The sequence below is a fragment of the Centruroides vittatus genome, unplaced genomic scaffold (genome assembly GCF_030686945.1).
Source record: "Centruroides vittatus isolate TY-2023 unplaced genomic scaffold, ASM3068694v2 contig_549, whole genome shotgun sequence".
NCBI classification, from domain to species: Eukaryota; Metazoa; Arthropoda; class Arachnida; order Scorpiones; family Buthidae; genus Centruroides; species Centruroides vittatus.
The window spans coordinates 7,217,206-7,237,390 of record NW_027122325.1 but is presented as its reverse complement, the minus strand read 5'-3'; the positions used below and the strand labels follow the sequence as shown (position 1 = coordinate 7,237,390).

The 20,185-nt window shown below is 31.4% G+C and overlaps 1 protein-coding gene across 1 annotated transcript; it reads left to right on the top strand.

Annotated features, from left to right (window-relative positions):
- Nucleotides 1-1,725: 1,725 nt before the first annotated feature.
- PDCD-5 (programmed cell death 5) lies at nt 1,726-15,225 on the top strand. Its single transcript, XM_067274607.1, has 6 exons — nt 1,726-1,818; nt 1,901-2,009; nt 4,379-4,470; nt 8,526-8,597; nt 14,651-14,716; nt 14,977-15,225. Exons 1-5 carry the CDS (start codon nt 1,753-1,755, stop codon nt 14,690-14,692), a joined length of 381 nt encoding a protein of 126 aa, XP_067130708.1. The 5' UTR covers nt 1,726-1,752; the 3' UTR covers nt 14,693-14,716; nt 14,977-15,225.
- The last annotated feature ends 4,960 nt before the right edge of the window (nt 15,226-20,185 follow it).

Genomic DNA, 20,185 nt, shown 5'->3' with positions numbered 1-20,185 from the left:
AGGGCCGGATTATCGAATAGGCAAAGTAGGCAAATGTCTAGGGCCCGTAAGTCGGAGGGGCCCGGCTTCAGTGCAGAAGATTTCTCTGTTTGAAAATGAGTTAAATTTAAGAAATTCGATAGGACAGAAAATGCTGTACTTAACAATTTTTTTCTTACTAAGCTCCTCTCGACTAGCCATTGCCTAAAAAAAAAAGGTCAACAGCCTCCCGTGCGTCAGAACTAACGCCACGAGATCTCGCGCCATCTAGATATATTCCTAGGTCCGCGTCTCGTGGTAGTACCGATGTATGGATGGTTATGATTTATTTTCTAAATCTACACCTATACGTCGCGACATCGCATATTCGATATAGCGTTCAAGTCGAGTGCGAAGATATTACAATTCAATAGTGTTTTATAAAAGAGTTAAAAAGGGTGACACCACGATATCCGCACCGGGTGTCACCGATTCTAGCTACTCTAATGTCACATTATATAAGATTTGTTTAGAAGCAACTTATTTAAATGGGGCCCCAATTTAAATTTTCTCTAGGGCCCGCTAGAGCAGTGATTCCCAACCTTTTCTAGGATGCGGAACACTTTTGTGAGCAATTTTCTTTAGCGGAACACTTACTTAAGTTAATATGAAATACATAAGCTTGTCATCAGTTATTTTATTAGAATTGAGCAGTTATAACTCAAAATCTCTACTCATATTATTAACGCCAATTCTAAGACAGGAAAAAATATACCTAAATAACTTTAATGGGAAACTTGTGCCTGATGTTTTTTACATATTTCATTCAGTTTTTATCATTGCCTTTATCTTATTCGAAACAGTAGTACACTCCATAAGTACGAGTCGTACATATATATTTAAGTTTATGAACATTTTATGATTTTAATTTTTTTATATTCGGCGGCTCGAATACGATTGTACACTTTCCGATTTGCGACTTAATCTGCGGTACACTTGGGAGATGCTTACGGAACACCAGTGTTCCGCGGAACACAGGTTGGGAACCACTGTGCTAGAGGCTTAATCCGGCGCTGTAGCAAGCTCATTATGGGTTCGGCCAGGCCCACAATGGGGCGGCCGGGTGGTGAGGGACGGGGACCGACATATCCGGAAGGACCACCCCCCGAAAAATTCCTGGGGATTTTTCGACCCATCCGGATTAGATCCCGGGTCCCCCAGGGTGGTAGGCTGCTAACCTTGACCGCTCGGCCATCCGGCCTCAGGCCAGGGCCCCTTGCAACTAAAAAAAAAAAAAAAAAAAAAAAAAAGAAGCCAGAAGAAAGGCAAAAATTGAAGAAAGAATTAAACTCATTTATCATTAATATATATATATTTTAGTATATCATATACATCACAACTTTTTCCTACTCGTCTCAGCCGCAAACTGCCCAATCACAGCTTCAAAGACAATCTCTGAAAAATAGAAAAATAAATAAAATAATAATAATAAAGAAGAGGATTCCAGACGGGGTTTCTCTCAGCGCGGGACCTTGAGTAATTAGTCGTTTTTTCTTTCTGGTAAATCCACCATTGCGTATGGATGTCCGCAAAAAGTTGATGGACAATACAAAATTACGTGATATTTTAAAATTATTTCATATAATAAATTTTTATGTTTTTATTTGATATTTTAATATAATCTTTTTCTTTCCTACTTTAAACGAATAATATTACTTCTAAATTTATTTGTTAATAATATAAAATCGAAATTTTCATAACATTACGAAACGAAAGGTGGCGTTGTTATAAAAAATGGCGGATACCGAGTTGGAAGCGTTGCGTGCTAAGCGTCTAGCAGAACTCCAGCAGCAATATGCAGTTAATTTGAGATAAATTTTAATATGATATATTTAGAAAATAAACTTCACTCTTCTTAAATGGCATCTATTTGTTTTATTAGGGAAATCAAGGACCTCGACAGAACGAAGAAGAAGAGAGAAAAATTAAAGAAGAGGAATTCAGAAATCACGTTTTAACTCAAGTCTTAACTCAAGAAGCCAGAGCAAGACGTAAGCATTTCTTTTATATGAAATTAATTAAGCATTTTAGTGACTAATACAGAATAGTTGAGAAATTCTATTATTCAGTATGAAGATTTATGTCACATATCAGAATTAATTAATTATATTTTCAATTACAATCATAATCAACATTCTTTCACTGTTGGAAAAGTAATTTGAGTTTTCAACCTAAAATATGTAAACTCGTGTACATGTATTTTTGAACAGTTTCAGTTTTTCTCTATTTTAAATTATTACAAATCATATGTCAATAGATAAAGTACAAATCAAAATACAATGTAAATAAAATGAAAAATTTGTCATTATTTATTTTTTTTGATAGGGTTTTTAAAAGTTTGTAACAATTACTAATGATTGTTTTGGAAAAACATTGATACTAAATTAACAACTGCTTTCAGCTCTAAAATGGTTCTGTTGGCAACCTATCAAAAGTTGTAACAACTATTCCATCTAAGTATCAATACATCTGCTTTGGTTTACATAATTTATGAATTTTATTATCTCAAATTTATTATATATTGAAATTTTGCATTATTATTAATATAAAATTCTATAGCCATTATAATTTTATGAATATATTTTTGAAGATTAGTAATGATTTTTCCCAGAAAATATCTGGATTATAAGAGAGTTGTTAATATGCTGAATAATAATGATATTTCTTCAGTTTATAAAAGTGAAATGAAGGACATTTTAAAATAATTTCAAATGTTTGGTTTCAGATATTAGAGTTTTGACAAGAGATGGTTCTTAACGCCTAGCTCTAGTACCAAATTTAGCCCGTTCATTTACGGTTGTTGTAAGATATTTGAACATGTTTTTATAACAAAAACTATTTAAAATACAAAATTAAATTCATTAATAAACATTGACAAAGTCTTAAGAAATATAGTATAATGTGTGAGAGGAGGACTCTTTTTCTCTAAGACAAAAACTTGTAAAAACTAGAAAATTGAAGGTATTTTGGCATTACTGTGTTTTTGTGGCAGTTTTTGTGAAGGCTTTGCAATTCAATATTTGTTTGAGTTTCTGTCTTTGACAGTTTTAACCAATATAAATTAATAACAGAAGTATAACACACAGTTTTCCATTTATGTCTCACAGGTTCCACCTTAAATAGAATATTTAGAAATGCAATAAAATCTACATTTATTTTACATTTACAATGATAGATTTGATGAAATAATTTAGTTAAATAATACATCTAATTTCGGTTTTTCATTGTAACTATGTTTTCAAAAAAATCTGTGTAAAAAAATACTGTTTGGAAAAATAGAAGATTTGTTTCAGACCTTAAAAACTAGATAAATATTATGATAAACCAATTAATATAATAGAATGTATTTACACAAAATAATCAATTTTAGTTAATAAATCAGAAGAAAGACTATTATAACTTACTTATCAGTAATATTTAATAAATTAGATAGAATTAGATAACCTAATAAATAGGATTTAACAATTTGGAGGGCTTATCACACCAAGGCTGACAGAAATAAGGACCAGATCTTTTACAAAAAAGTTAGTCTTTAATAATCACATTTCAAATTTAGGTAAGGATGAATTTCAGGTACAAGGACCCTTCATCAGCTTACAACATATGGCACCAACATAATAATTATAACACCAGTAGTTAACCAATACAAAAGAATATCTAATATATACAGTGCACTGTATTTATAATTTTTAATGTAACCCATATACTAAAGAACTAAAACTATTGAGCATAAAATTTTTCAATACAATGACAATGTGATATATCATATTATTTGGGATCAGTAAATGTCTTATTTTCTCCCACATTTTCCAAATTCTGATTTACAAATATTTTTTGTTAGAATTAAAATCAAATGGAGAATTTTAAAAAGGAAAATTTATTGAAATGTGATAAATCAAAACAAATTGTTTAAAAAGAGAAGTGAGTTACTTTTTTGAAAAACAATTCTTTTTTGGATTTATGATTGGTGTTCATTGTAACTAACTTGTAACTGCAAGTACTGAAAATGCATATATGTTTCTCTTTTCTTGTTTTGAAGTATTAATGTTTATGGAAAGAGAGTATTAGACAAGAGAAGAGAGAGATTCTTTTTTCTTTTCCATTCTCACAAAACATAAACCTGGCTTAACAGTTGTTTGAAAAGAAATGAATATAAAAATACATTTATTTAAGTATTAATGTAGTAAAGTATATATTGAATTAATTTATTTGAATTATTAAATAATATCATAAAAAGTTAATGATCTTATTAACGTTAAGTAACAACTATTTGTAAGTAGATATAGATTAAAGTTGTGAATATTTTTTTTATAAGAAAGACTTTTTAATAAATCTTCAAAAATTTTTTGTTTGCTCACAGTAAGTACTATAGGTATTGCAAAACCTGAAAAAGCTAAAATGATAGAAAATATGCTTATTCAGATGGCAAGACTTGGTCAGATTCAAGGAAAGGTAAATTCATTTAAGTAAGATTTAGTAATTTATATAGTTTTATAATTTATTATGTCAGGGATGCACAACCTTTTGTGAAGAAGGGCCAAATTAGGATTAAGTTTACTGACTGGGGGCCGGACCTCCAAGCGATTAATGCGATGGCTGAGATTGAATGCTGGCAGCAATCTTCTTGATGTCTAGTGTAATGGCAGATGTTGAAACAACCAGCAGATTTTCCAAATTCTCGTTGGTTAACCTGTTCCGTGTTTTGCACTTGTTTAAATTCATAAGCGAAAACGCTTGTTTGCATACATAGGTACTGCCAAACATGCTTGCACAAAATCGAGCATTGTCTTTCAGTTTTGGAAATGATGTATCTGGCAGTTCTTCGTAGAATGTGAGATTAGAATTTTTGAACTGTGATTTCAATTCATCACTGCACTGGATGTCTATCAACTCAAGTTGGACATCTGGAGGGGCGTCTTCCACTTTCACATCAAATGGAGTTGAAAAAAGTTGCAGATAGATCTTGTATTTCTGGAATTCACCAAACCTCTCATTGAATGATGTAAGGAGGGTGTTAACTTGGTCAGAGTAATCCATCTTCATATGTGGGTATTTCTCTTTCATGGCCTTGCAATGTGGAAAGTGTGTAAAGTTCTCTGATTGCATGTGGGACTTGAAAAGTGATAGTTTGGTCATAAATGCATTGATGTTACTTGTCAACTGAGAAACAAGTTGCATCTTTCCCTGCAATCCCAAATTAAGGTCATTTAGATAAGCAGTAATGTCAGCAAAAAAAGCTAAATCACACTGCCATCTTTGTCCCTCCAAATTCCTTGTAGTGTTCCCCCGTTCTTTGAGGAAAGTGATAATAGGCCCCAATAGCTCCACAAATCTCTTGAGGACTGTTGCCTTGCTCAGCCAACGAACTTCAGTATACGTGGGCAGGTCAGCATAATCAGCATCTATTTCTTCAAGAAATGATTTGAAGAGTTGATGGTTGAGTCCATGACGGCGGATTAAGTTCACAGTATCATAGACATCTTTCAGCAGACGTTCAAATCCCAGCTTCTTTGCACAAAGTTGCTGTTGGTGAATTATGCAATGATACTGGACTAACTCCTTTTGCCTGTCCCCAAGGTGGTTTTTCAGCAAGGTGACCATGCCATTCTCACATCCAACCATAGATGGTGCTCCATCAGTGGCAATGCTGGATAGCTTGTCAAAGTCCAGTGCTGATTTGTTGCAAACGCTCAATAAACCAGTAAGTCAGCACCAGTTGTATGTATGGAAAGTGATGCCATGCCAAGAAATTCTTCATTCACAATAAAATCTAGTGAAACACTTCTAATAAACACAATCACTTGTGCTGTTGATGATATGTCAGTGGATTCATCCACAGCCAAAGAAAAATAAGCACAGTTTGCAACTAAAATATTAAGTTGGCCAGAAATGTCTGATGCAATTTCCGAGATTCTCCGTTGTATTGTCATGCGGTTAAGACCGATTGCTTGAAAACACTTTGTCTTCTCAGGACACATCTTCTCACTTGCAATGATAAGACATTTTTTTATCATATCGCCATCTGTGAAAGGTTTCCCATTCTTGGCTATTAAAGCAGATATTTCTAGGCTGGCTTCAACAGCTGCATCCAATTCTCCAGATTGTTTCTTGAACACATTTTGTTGGCTGATTAGTGATCGTCGTAACGATTGGATTTTCCGTTCGCGTTCCATACCTTGCAGAAGGAAATCCTTGTGTTGGCTTTCATGATGTCGCTTCAGGTTGAATTCTTTTGGCACTGCTACTGTTCCATTGCACAAGAGGCAAATAATGCTGTTGTTCTGTTGCACAAAACAGTACTTGTTAGTCCACGCTTCTTGAAATTGACGATTCTCGCGATCGACCTTGCGTTTAATGCCCGGCGCCATACTGTTCACTCTGCAAAACAATGTCTCGTTGTGCCGAAAATTCTGAGCCCCGCAATGAATCGTGTTTGAGATAAGGCAAGCTAGACTACCACGTGCTTTGTTCTGTATCCACTCTGACCAAAGACTAAAGAGGCGGGGACAGAAGACTATTACGCACACGTGACAAATGGCCAGGCAGGTCTTAATTCGTTCGACCCCTGTCCGGGCGTCTCCACTATTTCTCAGAATTTGTGAGTCAGATCGTCAACATGCCAGGTGCAGGACACTAATCCATCATAAATGTGGTTATCATTCTTATCTAAATTATATTTATGGCCCGTCAGTTTTACCCCGGTGTTCAGAAATGAATCAAAAGTGATTAACGCGGTGCAGCGGAAAATCTGAATATTTTAAATATAATAAAATTGCGATATCTCGTTTCAAATTGGCGCTAGAATCAATGTGTTTTTTGTTTTCTGTCACAAATATATCACAGTTTACGACTGTTAAATTTCAAATAAAATAAAAATTAAAAATAATAATTTAATTTTAAATTTACGAAAAAAAGAATGTAAAAATAAAAGTAAATAAAAAGTTCCAATTAATTTACTACTTAAATAACCTAAATATATCTGTTTTCTTTCAAACAAAAGAAACCGCAGCTTTCTAGCTACACGGAATCATTTTACAACCCTCTTTGTTGACAAGTTTATGGCGTGACGCGGTTTGTAATAATTATTAAATCCAAAATATTTTAGTGCAAACGGCTTCCTTTCAGTCATAATGACTCTATTCCAATTACAGTATTAATTTTCTTGGTCCAACTTAATAATAATAAATTTGATGCGAAAAAATTTTTTCTATTCTTAGTCTATGGAGAGATATTGTTGTAAATTATTGGTTGTTATAGTTTTTTGTACATTTCTTTTTGAACTCTGGTTAGTTTTTTCTAGTTTGAATGACATTAGATTGACGAATAAGCGTCTTTTTAGAAAAGATTGATTCAAATTCGACTATACCAATCAGAATCTAGAATGTAAACAAATGCTAAAAAATTGTTATTTTCATAGTTTTTCAGCGCTATTTTCACTTATTTTTGTTATTTGACGCTATTTAGACGAATAAGCAAGTTTTCCGAAGCATAAAATTGAAGATTTCCCGCCAAAATAGAAACTTCCTGATAACATCGGAAATGACGTTCTAACATCATTTTATTCTATTTGATTCTTCAAAAAATCTTTAGAATACTATGTATTAGTCTTAAAATATTCGATATCTAAACCAGAGAGTGTTAGCTAGAAATAGACTTATTTATAGAACAACTCCCCATTTCTCACTTCAGGGAAAGTTATAAAACAGTTGGGTGCTAATGACTTTGTGAAAGGGAAAAGTTCTACACTTAGAAACTTGGAAAGAAGGGATTTGGCCTGTACCGTCCAAGGGCCGCATAAACATTGATAAGGGGCCGTATGTGGCCCGCGGGCCGCAGGTTGTGCACCCCTGATTATGTAGTTTTTCTATTTATCCAAATAACAATTATTGTTAACATTGATGTATCCATGTTATAGTGATATCGGACCTCCTTGTCCTCCCTCAACTGTGGTTTTGTTGGTCCATATGCAATCCATTTGCACAGAATAATAGGAAATGTAGACAAAGGGTCGTAAAACCAAAGGGAAAAAGGCGGGAAGAGGGATGGAGAGAGTAGGTCGGTACATGGTAGAGAAAGGAAGGGTGAAGTGGTGGTCTCCAAGAGTGGAATTAGAAATGAAAGTTTTTTTGTGTAGAAATATTTGACTGTTCAAGTTCTGTGTGACAAACTGGTGGGGCGGAATCCATTAAATCAGATCAGGTTCCCTACACATGTACTATCAAGAAGAATTATTAATCAGTAATATGTACAGTACATAAGAACAATAATCTAATCATTTTTATTGATGTTCATTTTTCAAAAAATATATCAAATCAAATTTTAACCTTATTAAAATTGAATGTAATTTGTTATTTGCTTTTATATACAGTAAAATTGTTTATTTTGTAGCATACTGTTTAATTATTTTACTTCAAATATCAATGTTCAAACAATAAAAGGTATATGGTAATTGATATAATATTAAATATGCTCATTTGAAATGATTTACAATAATAATTTTTTTAAAGCTTCAAGAATCTGATCTAATACCATTATTGGAACGAGTCAGTGAACAGACAAAGAAAAAAACAATTGTAAAGGTAATTATTTATTTGAATATATTTATAATTCATATACAGTATATATATATATATTAGACTTTAATGAATATAAGTAATTATTCTCAAGTTGAATATAATAGCAATCATTTTATGAATAATAATTTATTAGATTTTAAATATTTATTATATATTAAAAGTATTTTATTTAATTATCAATATGAGGGGAAGGTGAAAAGTTCTTTGCCTAGCCCATAGATGGCACTGCTACAAATGAAATTGCTGTTTTGTTATGGTGGCGTACTTGTTGCAAATGTGAATTTGATCAGACAAATAGTTTGTTTTATACTGCTTTTTAAAGTAAGCATTTTGCATGTTTTTGACAAAATGAATAAACTTGAATACCATTCTGTCATAAAATTCTTTGTTTTGGATGGTTTATTGCCAACAGAAACTCATCCAAAGTTGGTAAAAGTGTATAAGGTGTCTGCACCTTCATTATCAACAGTAAGAAATATGCAGCTGAGTTTAAATGTGGTTGTACATTGATTGAAGATGATCCATGTGAAGAATGGCCAAAAACTGCAACTACCGAAGAAAATATCGAGAAGATACACAATATGGTTCTAGATGATCAACGATTAAAGGTGTATAAGATAGCTAAGGCTGTAGGCATCTCAGAAGAGAGGGTACGGCACATTTTACACGAAGAACTCAGTATGAGAAAGCTTTGTGCAAGATGGGTGCTGCATTTGTTAAATGCTGATCACAAACAAATGAGGAATCGACTTTCTCAGCAATGTTTATGCCGTTTTAAGAAGGATTGAATTGATTTTCTTCATAGATTTGTTATGATGGATGAAACATGGGTTTACCACTTTACACCTGAGTCAAAACAACAGTCCAAACAGTGGGTAGAACTTGGTGGCTCTGCACCAAAGAAAGCAAAGACAATTGCATTGGCTGGAAAGGTTATGGTTAGTGTTTTTTGGGATTCCAAAGGGATTCTTTTAATTGACTACCTGTCAAAGGGTCAAACAATTAATGGAGAATACTACATACATCTTGACCAGCTAGATGGAAAAATTAGAGAGAAAAGGCCTAGTTTGCAAAAGAAAAAAAAATCATCTTTTACCAGGACAATGCACCTGCTCACAAAGGTGCTTTGGCAATGTGAAAATTGAGGGATTTGAAGTATGAATTGTTGGAACATCCTCCCTGTTTGCTAGATTTGGCTCCCCTCTGACTTTCAACTATTCCCAAATCTTAAGAAATTTTTGTCTGGAAAATGTTTTGGGTCAAGTGAAGAGGTGATAACAGCAGTAAATGGATATTTTGAAGACTTCCAGAATTGCACTTCAGGGACGGAATCCACTTATTGGAGAAACGTTGGACAAAGTGTATTGAACTAAAGGGAGACTACATTGAGAAATAAATGCATTTTTAAAATAAAAAACTAATTTTTTCACTACTAGGCTGAGAACTTTTCACCTTGCCCTCGTATGTTAATTGTTTCCAAAGTAATTTGAGTTCTGTTTGGAAATGGAATGTTTGCAAATAATGTAAATAAATGAAACTAACATTTAATGTCTTCAAACAGACACACACTGCCAAAAATTAAGAAACAAAAGACTGTTTTTACTGAATCTATAAAACAAGAAGTACCATGTATAAGATATAAATGCATAAATTATATGCATTTAAAAAAAATGCAAAATTAATTATTGAGTGTGAAGATAAATTCAAAATATAAAAATATTAAACTGTCTTTTCTGAAAGTTCTTTGTACTTTAAATTTTAAGCATTTTCTTTTTAATATTTTCAAGGTTAATGAGCAAAGATTTTTTTGATGATTACTAACTTTACCTTCTTAGCATATCTTGATATGAAGAGAATTAGGAATCTGCTATCATTCCTTTTAACATCAGAGAAAGGAATATTATATTTTAATGGTTTGAAATTGAAATGTATTCAATGGACATAATAATCTACTTATTTTTAAAATTATTCTTGAATATTCAGCAGTCCATTTATAAGTTAGAGGTTCCATTTCATGTTTTAAGCATTTTAGATGGTTTGGATTTTTACAAAAAGTAAAAATAATTAACAAATAGTGATCAGATAAACTTATCGTACAAATTTCAAGAGAATATTTTAGAATGACATAATACAGTCTGTGTTCTGTCTTGAATCTGTTTATATATATGCCTATGCAGAATCTAATAATCTCCATTTTTCATAATGTAATCTCACTTCAAAGACAAGATTTTAAATGAAAAGATTGCTAACTGATTAATCAGTATAAAAATTGTTCTAGTTATAGTTTAAATGTCACTATCTTAACTTTAGTAACATTTTTGAACTTTCTAGAATTTTTCATCATAAATTTATTATATTAGATTAAAAAAAATTAAGATGAAAATCAATTCATTTTTTAAATTCAAAGTTAAGTCTTTATGCATAACTAAAAATTTATGGCTTATTAATTAAAATATATATATGTTACTGTTATTGTATTAAAAGCAGGCATTGTATAGAATGCCTAGCATTTTTGGGAAAGTATGAAATATCTGAATTATTTTAATATTATATATACTTTCCCTAGGCATTATATAGAATGACAAATGCTATTTAGACATAAAGGCCTTTTTATGACATTTTAATACTAAGTCATAAAAAGGCTTTTATTGAAAAGACATATATGAAAAAGAAAGAAATACAAAATAAAGTATAGGACTTATTGAGGAAAACAAGAAAGAATAAAATATGAATCTACTTGTTGCGACAAGGAAGGAAAGAATTTTATCTTAAATTGCACTTAATTGTCTTTCTCACAAAAAAGTAAAACTTGAAAAGAGAGTCATGAAAAGGTCTTCATTAAAAATAAAGAAAGGAAAAAAGAAAATATCAATAAAATATAGAACTTCCTTACTGAAAAAAAAAAGAAAAAAAATTAACTTTTTGCATTAAGAAAGGGCTTGAATGGCATTTTGAATTGCATTTCATTGTTTTTTAAATTCCTACTATTAGTTCACACTCTCCCTATATATATATATATATATCTTGTTCAAATTTTCAATTGTTAATAAAATACTTTTTATTCATCCACTCAAGTTCAAATACATTTTTTTAAACTTGTAGTGGATGACACTTGATGTTAATACAGTTTTTTCAAATATTAATTCATTAATTAAATTTAATTATTGGTTAATATTACCTGTGGTATCGAAGATGGCGATGGGGAATTTTTTCTTTAGATACTAGACGGTGACAGGAAAATTTCTTTCCCCTACATTTGAGATGGCCGTGTTTCCGGTAATCTCGAATCAGATTCTCGAGTGATAATCTGGAAGCAGATTAACAATGGATAATCTCGAAGTAGAATACCAAATGATCTAAACGTTAGGGGGCAGTACCTGTACTATCTGTCACGTTATGCAAATTAATAAATTTCCTTGTCGTCGTCTAGTGTCTAGGAAAAAATTTCCCCGTCACTGTCTTTGATGCCACGGGTAACATTAACCTAATTATTAATACTTTAAATAGAGTTTTCGCAGTTTGTAATGAAAATTGAAATCAACAGGCAGTAGCTCAATCGGTAAAATGCACGGATTTCAGTATTTTTCACATAAAGGCAAAGAATGCGAGTTCAATTCTTGCGAAAATCAATAATTTTTTGATAAAATTTTGAAAATTTTTGCTTTAAGTAGACGTTTTATCCAAATGATTTTTGAGAGTGAGTTAGCAGTTGTGGCTTAGTGGTTAGAATGAAGGATTTTTCCCAAAAAATAAAATTGAAGAAATTTTATGGTTTGGGTTCAATTCCAATGTCTCTATTTTGCCACTTAATATTGTGATTCTGTCATATGTATATACATATTTATATTAATTGTAAATATTTAATAAAAAGTAACTAAAATAAAATTTTTCTTTGTTGACCTAAGTAGGAATTGACTTAAAAAATTTTTCTTTATATTACTTGTTTTCACACAAAAGCACTTCATGTTTTGGCACTTGGTTTTACACATACACTTGATGAATCTTTGGCTGCTTCCTGTGGAGGGAGCAGTAGCAGCTGACCAGAGAGGTATTTTTCAGTCAGGAATGTTTTCAATTCTGAGTAAATTCTTTGGGCATAAAGTGATTTGTGATCTCATATACAGTTGTTTTAAAATTTCTTCAGAAGTTCCAAGTCAGTAAAAACTGTCTTCTGTCATGCTCATAACAACTGTCAACAGATTGTTTGAATCATCTCATCCCTTGTTGACATCAGGAATAGGAATTTGCAAAGTAACTCCAAAGAAGCAGGAGGAAATTTCCAGATTGAATTTAGAATTAATTTTACCTTTGACAGCATTCTCAGTTTTGAAGCAAAGAGTGCACAAAATATCCATTTCCTCATTTCCATCATCATTACTGCCATAGCCACAGAATCTATGAATTTTTTGACGACACTCTCTGCATGCATATGCATTATTGGTTTTTCCTTTAAACACACAAAGATAGCAGAAATGGAAGTGTCTTTGATAAACATGTCTTCATCACCATATTGGTTTCTTCTATCATCAACTACAATATCATCCATGTTTTGTGCAATAGACTCTTTTTCATGCATAGGATGATTGGTTTTAACTTCTTGTATTGTTTGAATGCTTTCTATTATTTTTTCCAGCTACTCCTCAGTCTGTATGTCTTGTAAAACATCTTGTGGTAGAGAAGATGACATGAGACTCACTTTAGCTTTGCAACCAAAGAGAGCTTCCTATGATGTTCTTGTGATCTCAGAATGATAAGCCCTATTCTTCATAAGTTGAACAAAACATAGTCCCTCACTCTAGGAGTCAGTTTTTTCATTCTGCATCCAAGTACTGTACATAGCATATTTTTAATATCTTGATTAGCTCTTTTGACACTACCCTGGCTTTGTGAGTGGCAAGGCTTGCCATGGATGATCTTCAGTGTCAATCAATACTCCTTCAAGCTGGTCAGCACATACTTGCAAATTCCCTACCATTGACAGACTGTAGAATGGATGGTGTCCCAAGCAATGAGATGTCCACTAGGTTATAGACTATTACTGCTTTCTTTGAAGTTAGAGCCTTGAGAACCATGAACTTAGATGATCTTAGTACACCATTATAAATTTGTATTCCCTATCAGGTTAGAACTGAAAATCAAAGATTGACCTGATGACAAGAATTAAATTCAGAGAAAAACAATAGGCTTCACAACAACTTTTTTGTTTTGTAAGCACTGTAAATGAAAGCAGTTGTTTTGAGCATGTTCTCTAACAAATACAGCTTAATTTTTTTTATGAATCTGCAATATTATCTTTATCCTTTACAGTCAGACATTATTTGGTATGCTAAATCATCATCAATTGCTTCCCTTCAGTTATTTTATTGCTGGAAAGATCTCTTTTTCCCTAGATGCATGTTTGAATGGATATCCTGTATATATTTAACATTATATATATTTGTTACTCTAATGACAAGTGATAAGTCACTGACAACTATATATTAAAAATATATACATTTTAAAAATAATAGAAACTTCTTAGATTGTTCTCATTTATGATAGCTAAAAAATTTTTAAACTGTTTGAATGCAGGATATATGGTATAAGAATTTGGTTACTGAACAAATTTTGATATTATTTCACCATTCATAGAAATAATAGCTGTTACATTATATATTTTCTTTTACATTTCTGCTGGTACGTCACTAGGTATTCTGAAGACTAGTTTGTTTCTTTGTACTTTACACTACGTTTTTCAGATATGACATCATTAATAAATTTTCCTTTAGAACTTGTGAAGAATAACAAACTTGTCTGATTTTATTATTTTCAATCAGGTTGCAAACATACTCTAAAATATTTAAGTATATAATCTATTAAAATTAATGGTCACTTAAATAGCTATACAGCCTTTTGTTGTTTGTATTTACCTGCCACCATGTGACAGTGATATCACGTGGATAACTTCCATTCCTAGTAGAAAAATTTATCCAAAATATTTTATGTAAATAATTTTAAAATATATTTTAATATATTCATTTGTTAACAAATTATTAAAATCTTTTTATGTTGAATAGTTTGATAGAAGAAGAGCAGCTCTAGATTCCGACGAAGATTGAAAGCTTTGCAAAGAATTATGGCAGGTTATATACGTAATATGAGCCATATTGTGCTCTATTTTTTGTTTTATATATACATAAAAAACTATTATGTTAATTAATCCTGTTTATTATTTAAAATAAATCTTCAAATACTAGTTTATTTGTATTTTAATTATTTTATTATAATAAGAGTTCATAAAACTGACTATTTAAATATGTTTGTATTTGATAATTTGAATTTGTGAAATTAAATTGTTATGTAATTTAAGTAACATTTAAATTTGTTTTATTTAACTAATTAGATTCCTGGTATGGGAAAAGTTGAAGAGAATAAAAAAGTTTTACACATCAAATTTTTTTAAAGTGCTGTTTGAGTTAAAATTATTGACACTTGTAAATTACGCCTGAATATTTGTGTTCAACAATATAAAATAAATTTATAAATTTGCACTGCTTTGCATAAATCAAATGATGAATTGTTTTTTCATATTAATGAATTTTGTAACTATATAAACTGAAAGTAATAAATACAAATTAAACTAATAATCTAATTTTAATTGAAGAGTATCTAAATGTCAAAAAATGATGCATTTACTGTTCCTTTTGAGATATAATTTTGTTGAAATAATTTCTTTAGTTTTGGATAATTGAACAAAAATTAAAAAATTTGAATACATTTTGCACATGAATATACCATCATCAGATTCCACATTTCAATGTTCTTTATATATCAGTTTTTATTTTAACATTTTGTTATTTTCATTGTCTTTGCTGTGCATGCAGAGTATAAAAAATTTTTTTAAGCATTTAAGCAAGCCCTTAATTGAAAGTTTTTAAAAGAATTCTTTTGTTAAAATATAATATTGACATTCTATAATGTATTTTTAATATATGAGTAGTACCTGACAGTATTAATTATATGGAAGCATTAGCTTTGTCTTGACAGCAACATGTACAGATTAACAGAATATGTATTATTCATTTTTGACAATCAATCTGAAAAAATATTTAAGTTGATGACTACTCACCATAGAAATTTGTATTTAGAAATTATTGATGTACCAAAGAGATTTTTAAAATTTTTAGAAACAGTTCAAATGTTTTTCATTTACATACTTATTTGAATGCAGATTTAAAGATATTTGGAGAAACTGGACAGACAGCCAACCATTGCTACGACATCCAATCTGTTTCTAGGTTTCACTGTGGAAACAACTTTGCTAAATCAGCATTCAACTAAATATGTGGACAAAAAACAACAAAAAGTATTTTTAGTTTTTTATTCATTTTTATTTATCTAATATTTATTTTTAATCTCTATTTGTTCAACATTTTCAATTTCATCTGCAAACTACTAAGAAATAAAATACATCTACATTTTACAGGTATTAATTAGAGCTAATTTATATATATTAGGAAATATACATTGATTAAATATGTTTATGGAAATCATAATACAGTAACAGAAAAAAATGTGAAGAGTCATGAAAGTTGAGATAAACTCACAGCTGGAAAAAAAGTTGAAAATGACTGACAGAGAATAACAACACACAAAATTCACTTAACACCAAAGGAGTCATTCAAATAAGAGTCACCAATATTTAGACATCTTTTGAAAATGTGATGTCACACTTGATCTGCCATCTGGATATTCAAGCATTTCTGTAAAACAGATCTATAGTACAGTAGATTAATTTATTCATATTCTCTGCCATGACAAGACTAATTTTAAAAAATAAGCCATGGAGGAAGAACAACGAAATCCACTGATTTACCACAGAAGACATTGTACTAACTTGTAATTCCTAGACTAAAGATTATATATAAATGAGAATGTTTGTTTGTTCGCTATGCATGCCTAGGCTGTTCCACCAATTGTTACAAAACTCCGAAGTTATATACTTCTAACTTAGATTGTGTTGTACAGTATATCTCTCCCCAAAATATTGATTGAATTTCTATCTACATTTGCTGCCTTTACATGTAGCGTCATCTGTTGGCAAAAAATTTAAGAAAAATAAAACTAAATATAGTTCTTACAAAAAAGGATATAATTTAAAAAAAATATATGGTATATTCACTGAATTACAGATTTACATTGTCTCGGGCATTTGGCTGTAGATGAATAATTGTTTGTGCATAACAGAATTTTTAAATAAAACCAAGTACAGTGGAACCTCGCTTAACGAGCATAATTCGTTCCAGAATCTTACTCGTAATGCGAAACAATTTTTTCCATATAAATTAAATTACGATAATGCGTTCACTGCCAAAAAAAAGACTCAAATATTTTATGTATAACGTTTATTCAAAAAAATTATGCAATATACATTAAGGAGCGTGAATCATCATCATCATTTCTTCTAGAGCGGAATGAACCAACCTGAAATGCGAATTCAATTTACAGAAAACAAAAAAATGACATAATAGAGAGGTTGCGACCGAAGTTTTCATCTCTGAAACGTGAACGTCAAACGTTGAGCGCCACCATCTTGTAAGCCTAAAAGTTTGACAATGGTGTTTGGAACGTCGAGCATGATTCCAATGACGTTTCAAACTCCATTGCCAAACTTCTCGGCTTACAAGATGCTGGCGCTCAGCGTTTGACGTTCACGTTTTAGAGATGAAAACTTTGGCCGCAACCTCTCTATTATGTTTGATAAACACGCCAAACGATATGCCAAATTCTTGGACTATGTAAAAGCTATAATTAAATATTAGAAATTAATTAATTTGACTAGAGATAGGCAGTTATGCTTTTATCGTGCATTAAATTTAATAATTATAAGTAAATAACTTTTAATTTAGACATTTTTAAAATTTAATTTGAAAATGATCATTAAATTTAATACGAGATGGCAGCATAACTGCCTACCGCTAGTCAAGTTTATTAAGATCAAATACAACCTCTTCAACCTCTTTATTAATCAATTATTAATATAAAATCAATTATTAATTTGTCTCTTTATTAATTTTGAATATGTAATTATATCCTTAATATCTCCCAAGAATTTTGGCATATCATTTGGCGTGTTTATTATTTAACGGACTATGGTTGTTGATGTTTATACGTAAAATGTCTGAACACAAGTTTGGAAAAATGTGTGATCACAAGCGACACTAAGATGCTGATGGCCGGATAGCCGAGCGGTCAAGGTTGGCAAATTGCCGCCCTGGGAGACTCGGATTCGAATCCGGACGGGTCGAAAAATCCCCAGGAATTTTTCGGGGATGGTCCGTGCCGGATATGTCGGACCCCATCCCTCACCACCCGATTGTGGACCGAGCCGAACCCATAGTGGGCTTGCTGTAAGAGGTCCTCTTAGTGCCCACAGGGCGGAGAATTAAAAAAACAACTAAGATGTAGCAGAACGAGTGCTAAACCCCGACTAATGGAGTATGCGCACAATCCGGGACTACTACTCTACTCGTCACTCGTTATGCGAAACATCGGTCATTAAGCGAGTCAATTTTTACAATTTTTTTTCGTTAAACGAAGTTCCACTATATATTGTGAAAAAGAAAAGTATTTAATTCTTAAGAAGCGACGAACTTTCAAATTGGCAATCGCTTTACAAAAGAATTTTTCGAACCTGATAAATACTGTACTAGTATAAATTTCTCAAGGAAAACATCATAATTATTCCAAGTACTCGATGATGATAAATTTTTATATCACATAAATAAACTGAAGGGGTTTCGAGTACTGGATTTTTGTTCAATATATTGCACGAAACAAAACAAGACTCTTGAGCCGGTGTGCTTTTCTCTAACTTGTATTTAATGAAGAAAAAAGTTAATCAAATGCTTTTCAATTTACACAAAACATCGAATTTTAAAAATAATTTAATGTTTCTATTTAATAAATGGACTAAATATAAATAATATCATCAAATTCTGTTTATCATAATTTCCTGCATTATCCGGTGATAATTTATTTCGTTTAGTAATCTTCCAGTCGTACATATAATCGCACTTGAAATTCAAGAAATAAAACGAATCTATGAATTTGCTGCGGAGACGTTCATAATCGGGAGTTTCTTCGAATTTTAGACTTCTGCAAATTCAACGGGAAATTCGCTGCATAATGTTTCGATAGAAGTAGATGCTTTCTTTTCCAAGATTCTTTCGTATTTTTGTTTTCTGGTTGCAGCAACCAATCCCTCCCAAGGAAGAAATCCTCGAAGGAATTTTATTCATTGTACGATACCTTATATCAATAACTTCGGATGACCGATATCGACTCCATTATGCTCTTGTATAAAACAATTTGTAAAACTTGAAATTTTGAAGCTATTATTTTCGAAAGAACATAGTAATTGTTTTTGGATTATTGCTAGGAAAATTACAATGGAATCTACGAGGAAACTCAAAATTGAAATTTAATTGTTATTAAATTCACTCATTTTTAAAGATTATTAAACTCCTTTCGCCCCGTGTGCATTAAGAGGGCCTTTTTCGAATCCATCGTGGGTTCGCCTAGGCCCACAACGGGCGACTCGATTGCGAGGGACGGGGTTTAGCATATCCGGGATAGACCGCCTCCGAATAATTATTGGTATTTATTCGGTCGTCCGGATTCAAACACCAGTTCTCCAGATGGATCTTAACATTTAATCGTAATATATAAGGCTATCTGGTAAAATGTCAGTCTCGATCCAAATGCTTTTCAATTTACACAAAATCTTAATCAAATGTATCCGATTTTCTCGTGTATGTTGCGTTTCTCGTGTATGTTGCGGAGAGTTTTACTCCTTTCCAATCCTGTTATAGATCTGTTATAGGTCTGTCCGTACTAGATGTAATTCTTGCCGACTCCACGTTCAACGCACTTTCGGATAATTTATGCAATCAAACTTTAAACCACAGGAGAGATTTTATATAAAACTAAGAGAATACTACGTACTTAATATTTTTATGTTCAGTTTGTATTTTTAATAATTCTTTCGTGCTTCATGGCTGTGATTTTTTTTATTTTATTATAAATCAATTTTAATTATATTAATTTGTTGCTAATAAAAAATATGATTTATTTCGTAAAATAAATTCGAGAAACACATAAATCTCACTAGAGGGCGAACAGACTCTATATATTAGCGGCGTGTCTTTCTTCCATTTTATTTTACGTTGATGGTTTGTCCGGTGAGTAAAAACCGTTTTGAAATTTTTGATACTTCGTTTTACTTAAAATAGGGTTCAAATCTATTTCTGTTTTTAGCGGAAGGTTTAGTTTTATGTGAATTATATTTCTAAAAGTTCGATTATGTCAGGATGTATTTGGATTGAGATTTTCCACGTGCTTCGCTTCGTTTCTTTTCAGAGATCCGATGTGGTCGAGTGATTTTGTAATTTAAACATTTTCCCTAAAATTAGAATTTTGTGGAAAGTCATTCAAGTAAACTGAACTGGTGTGTTTTTAAGTGATGGGAAATAAAAGTAAAAAGTATACATAAATAATTAAATAAATAAATAAATAAATACGTAAATAAAAGTAAAAAGTATACGTAATTA

What these genes read in the sequence shown, in the direction of transcription:
- PDCD-5 (XM_067274607.1), top strand. Translation starts at nt 1,753, where the DNA reads ATGGCGGATACCGAGTTGGAAGCGTTGCGTGCTAAGCGTCTAGCAGAA. An exon ending in TCAAGAAGCCAGAGCAAGAC is followed by an intron (nt 2,010 to 4,378) that starts GTAAGCATTTCT and finishes GTTTGCTCACAG; the next exon opens with TAAGTACTATAGGTATTGCA. An exon ending in AGAAAAAAACAATTGTAAAG is followed by an intron (nt 8,598 to 14,650) that starts GTAATTATTTAT and finishes TATGTTGAATAG; the next exon opens with TTTGATAGAAGAAGAGCAGC.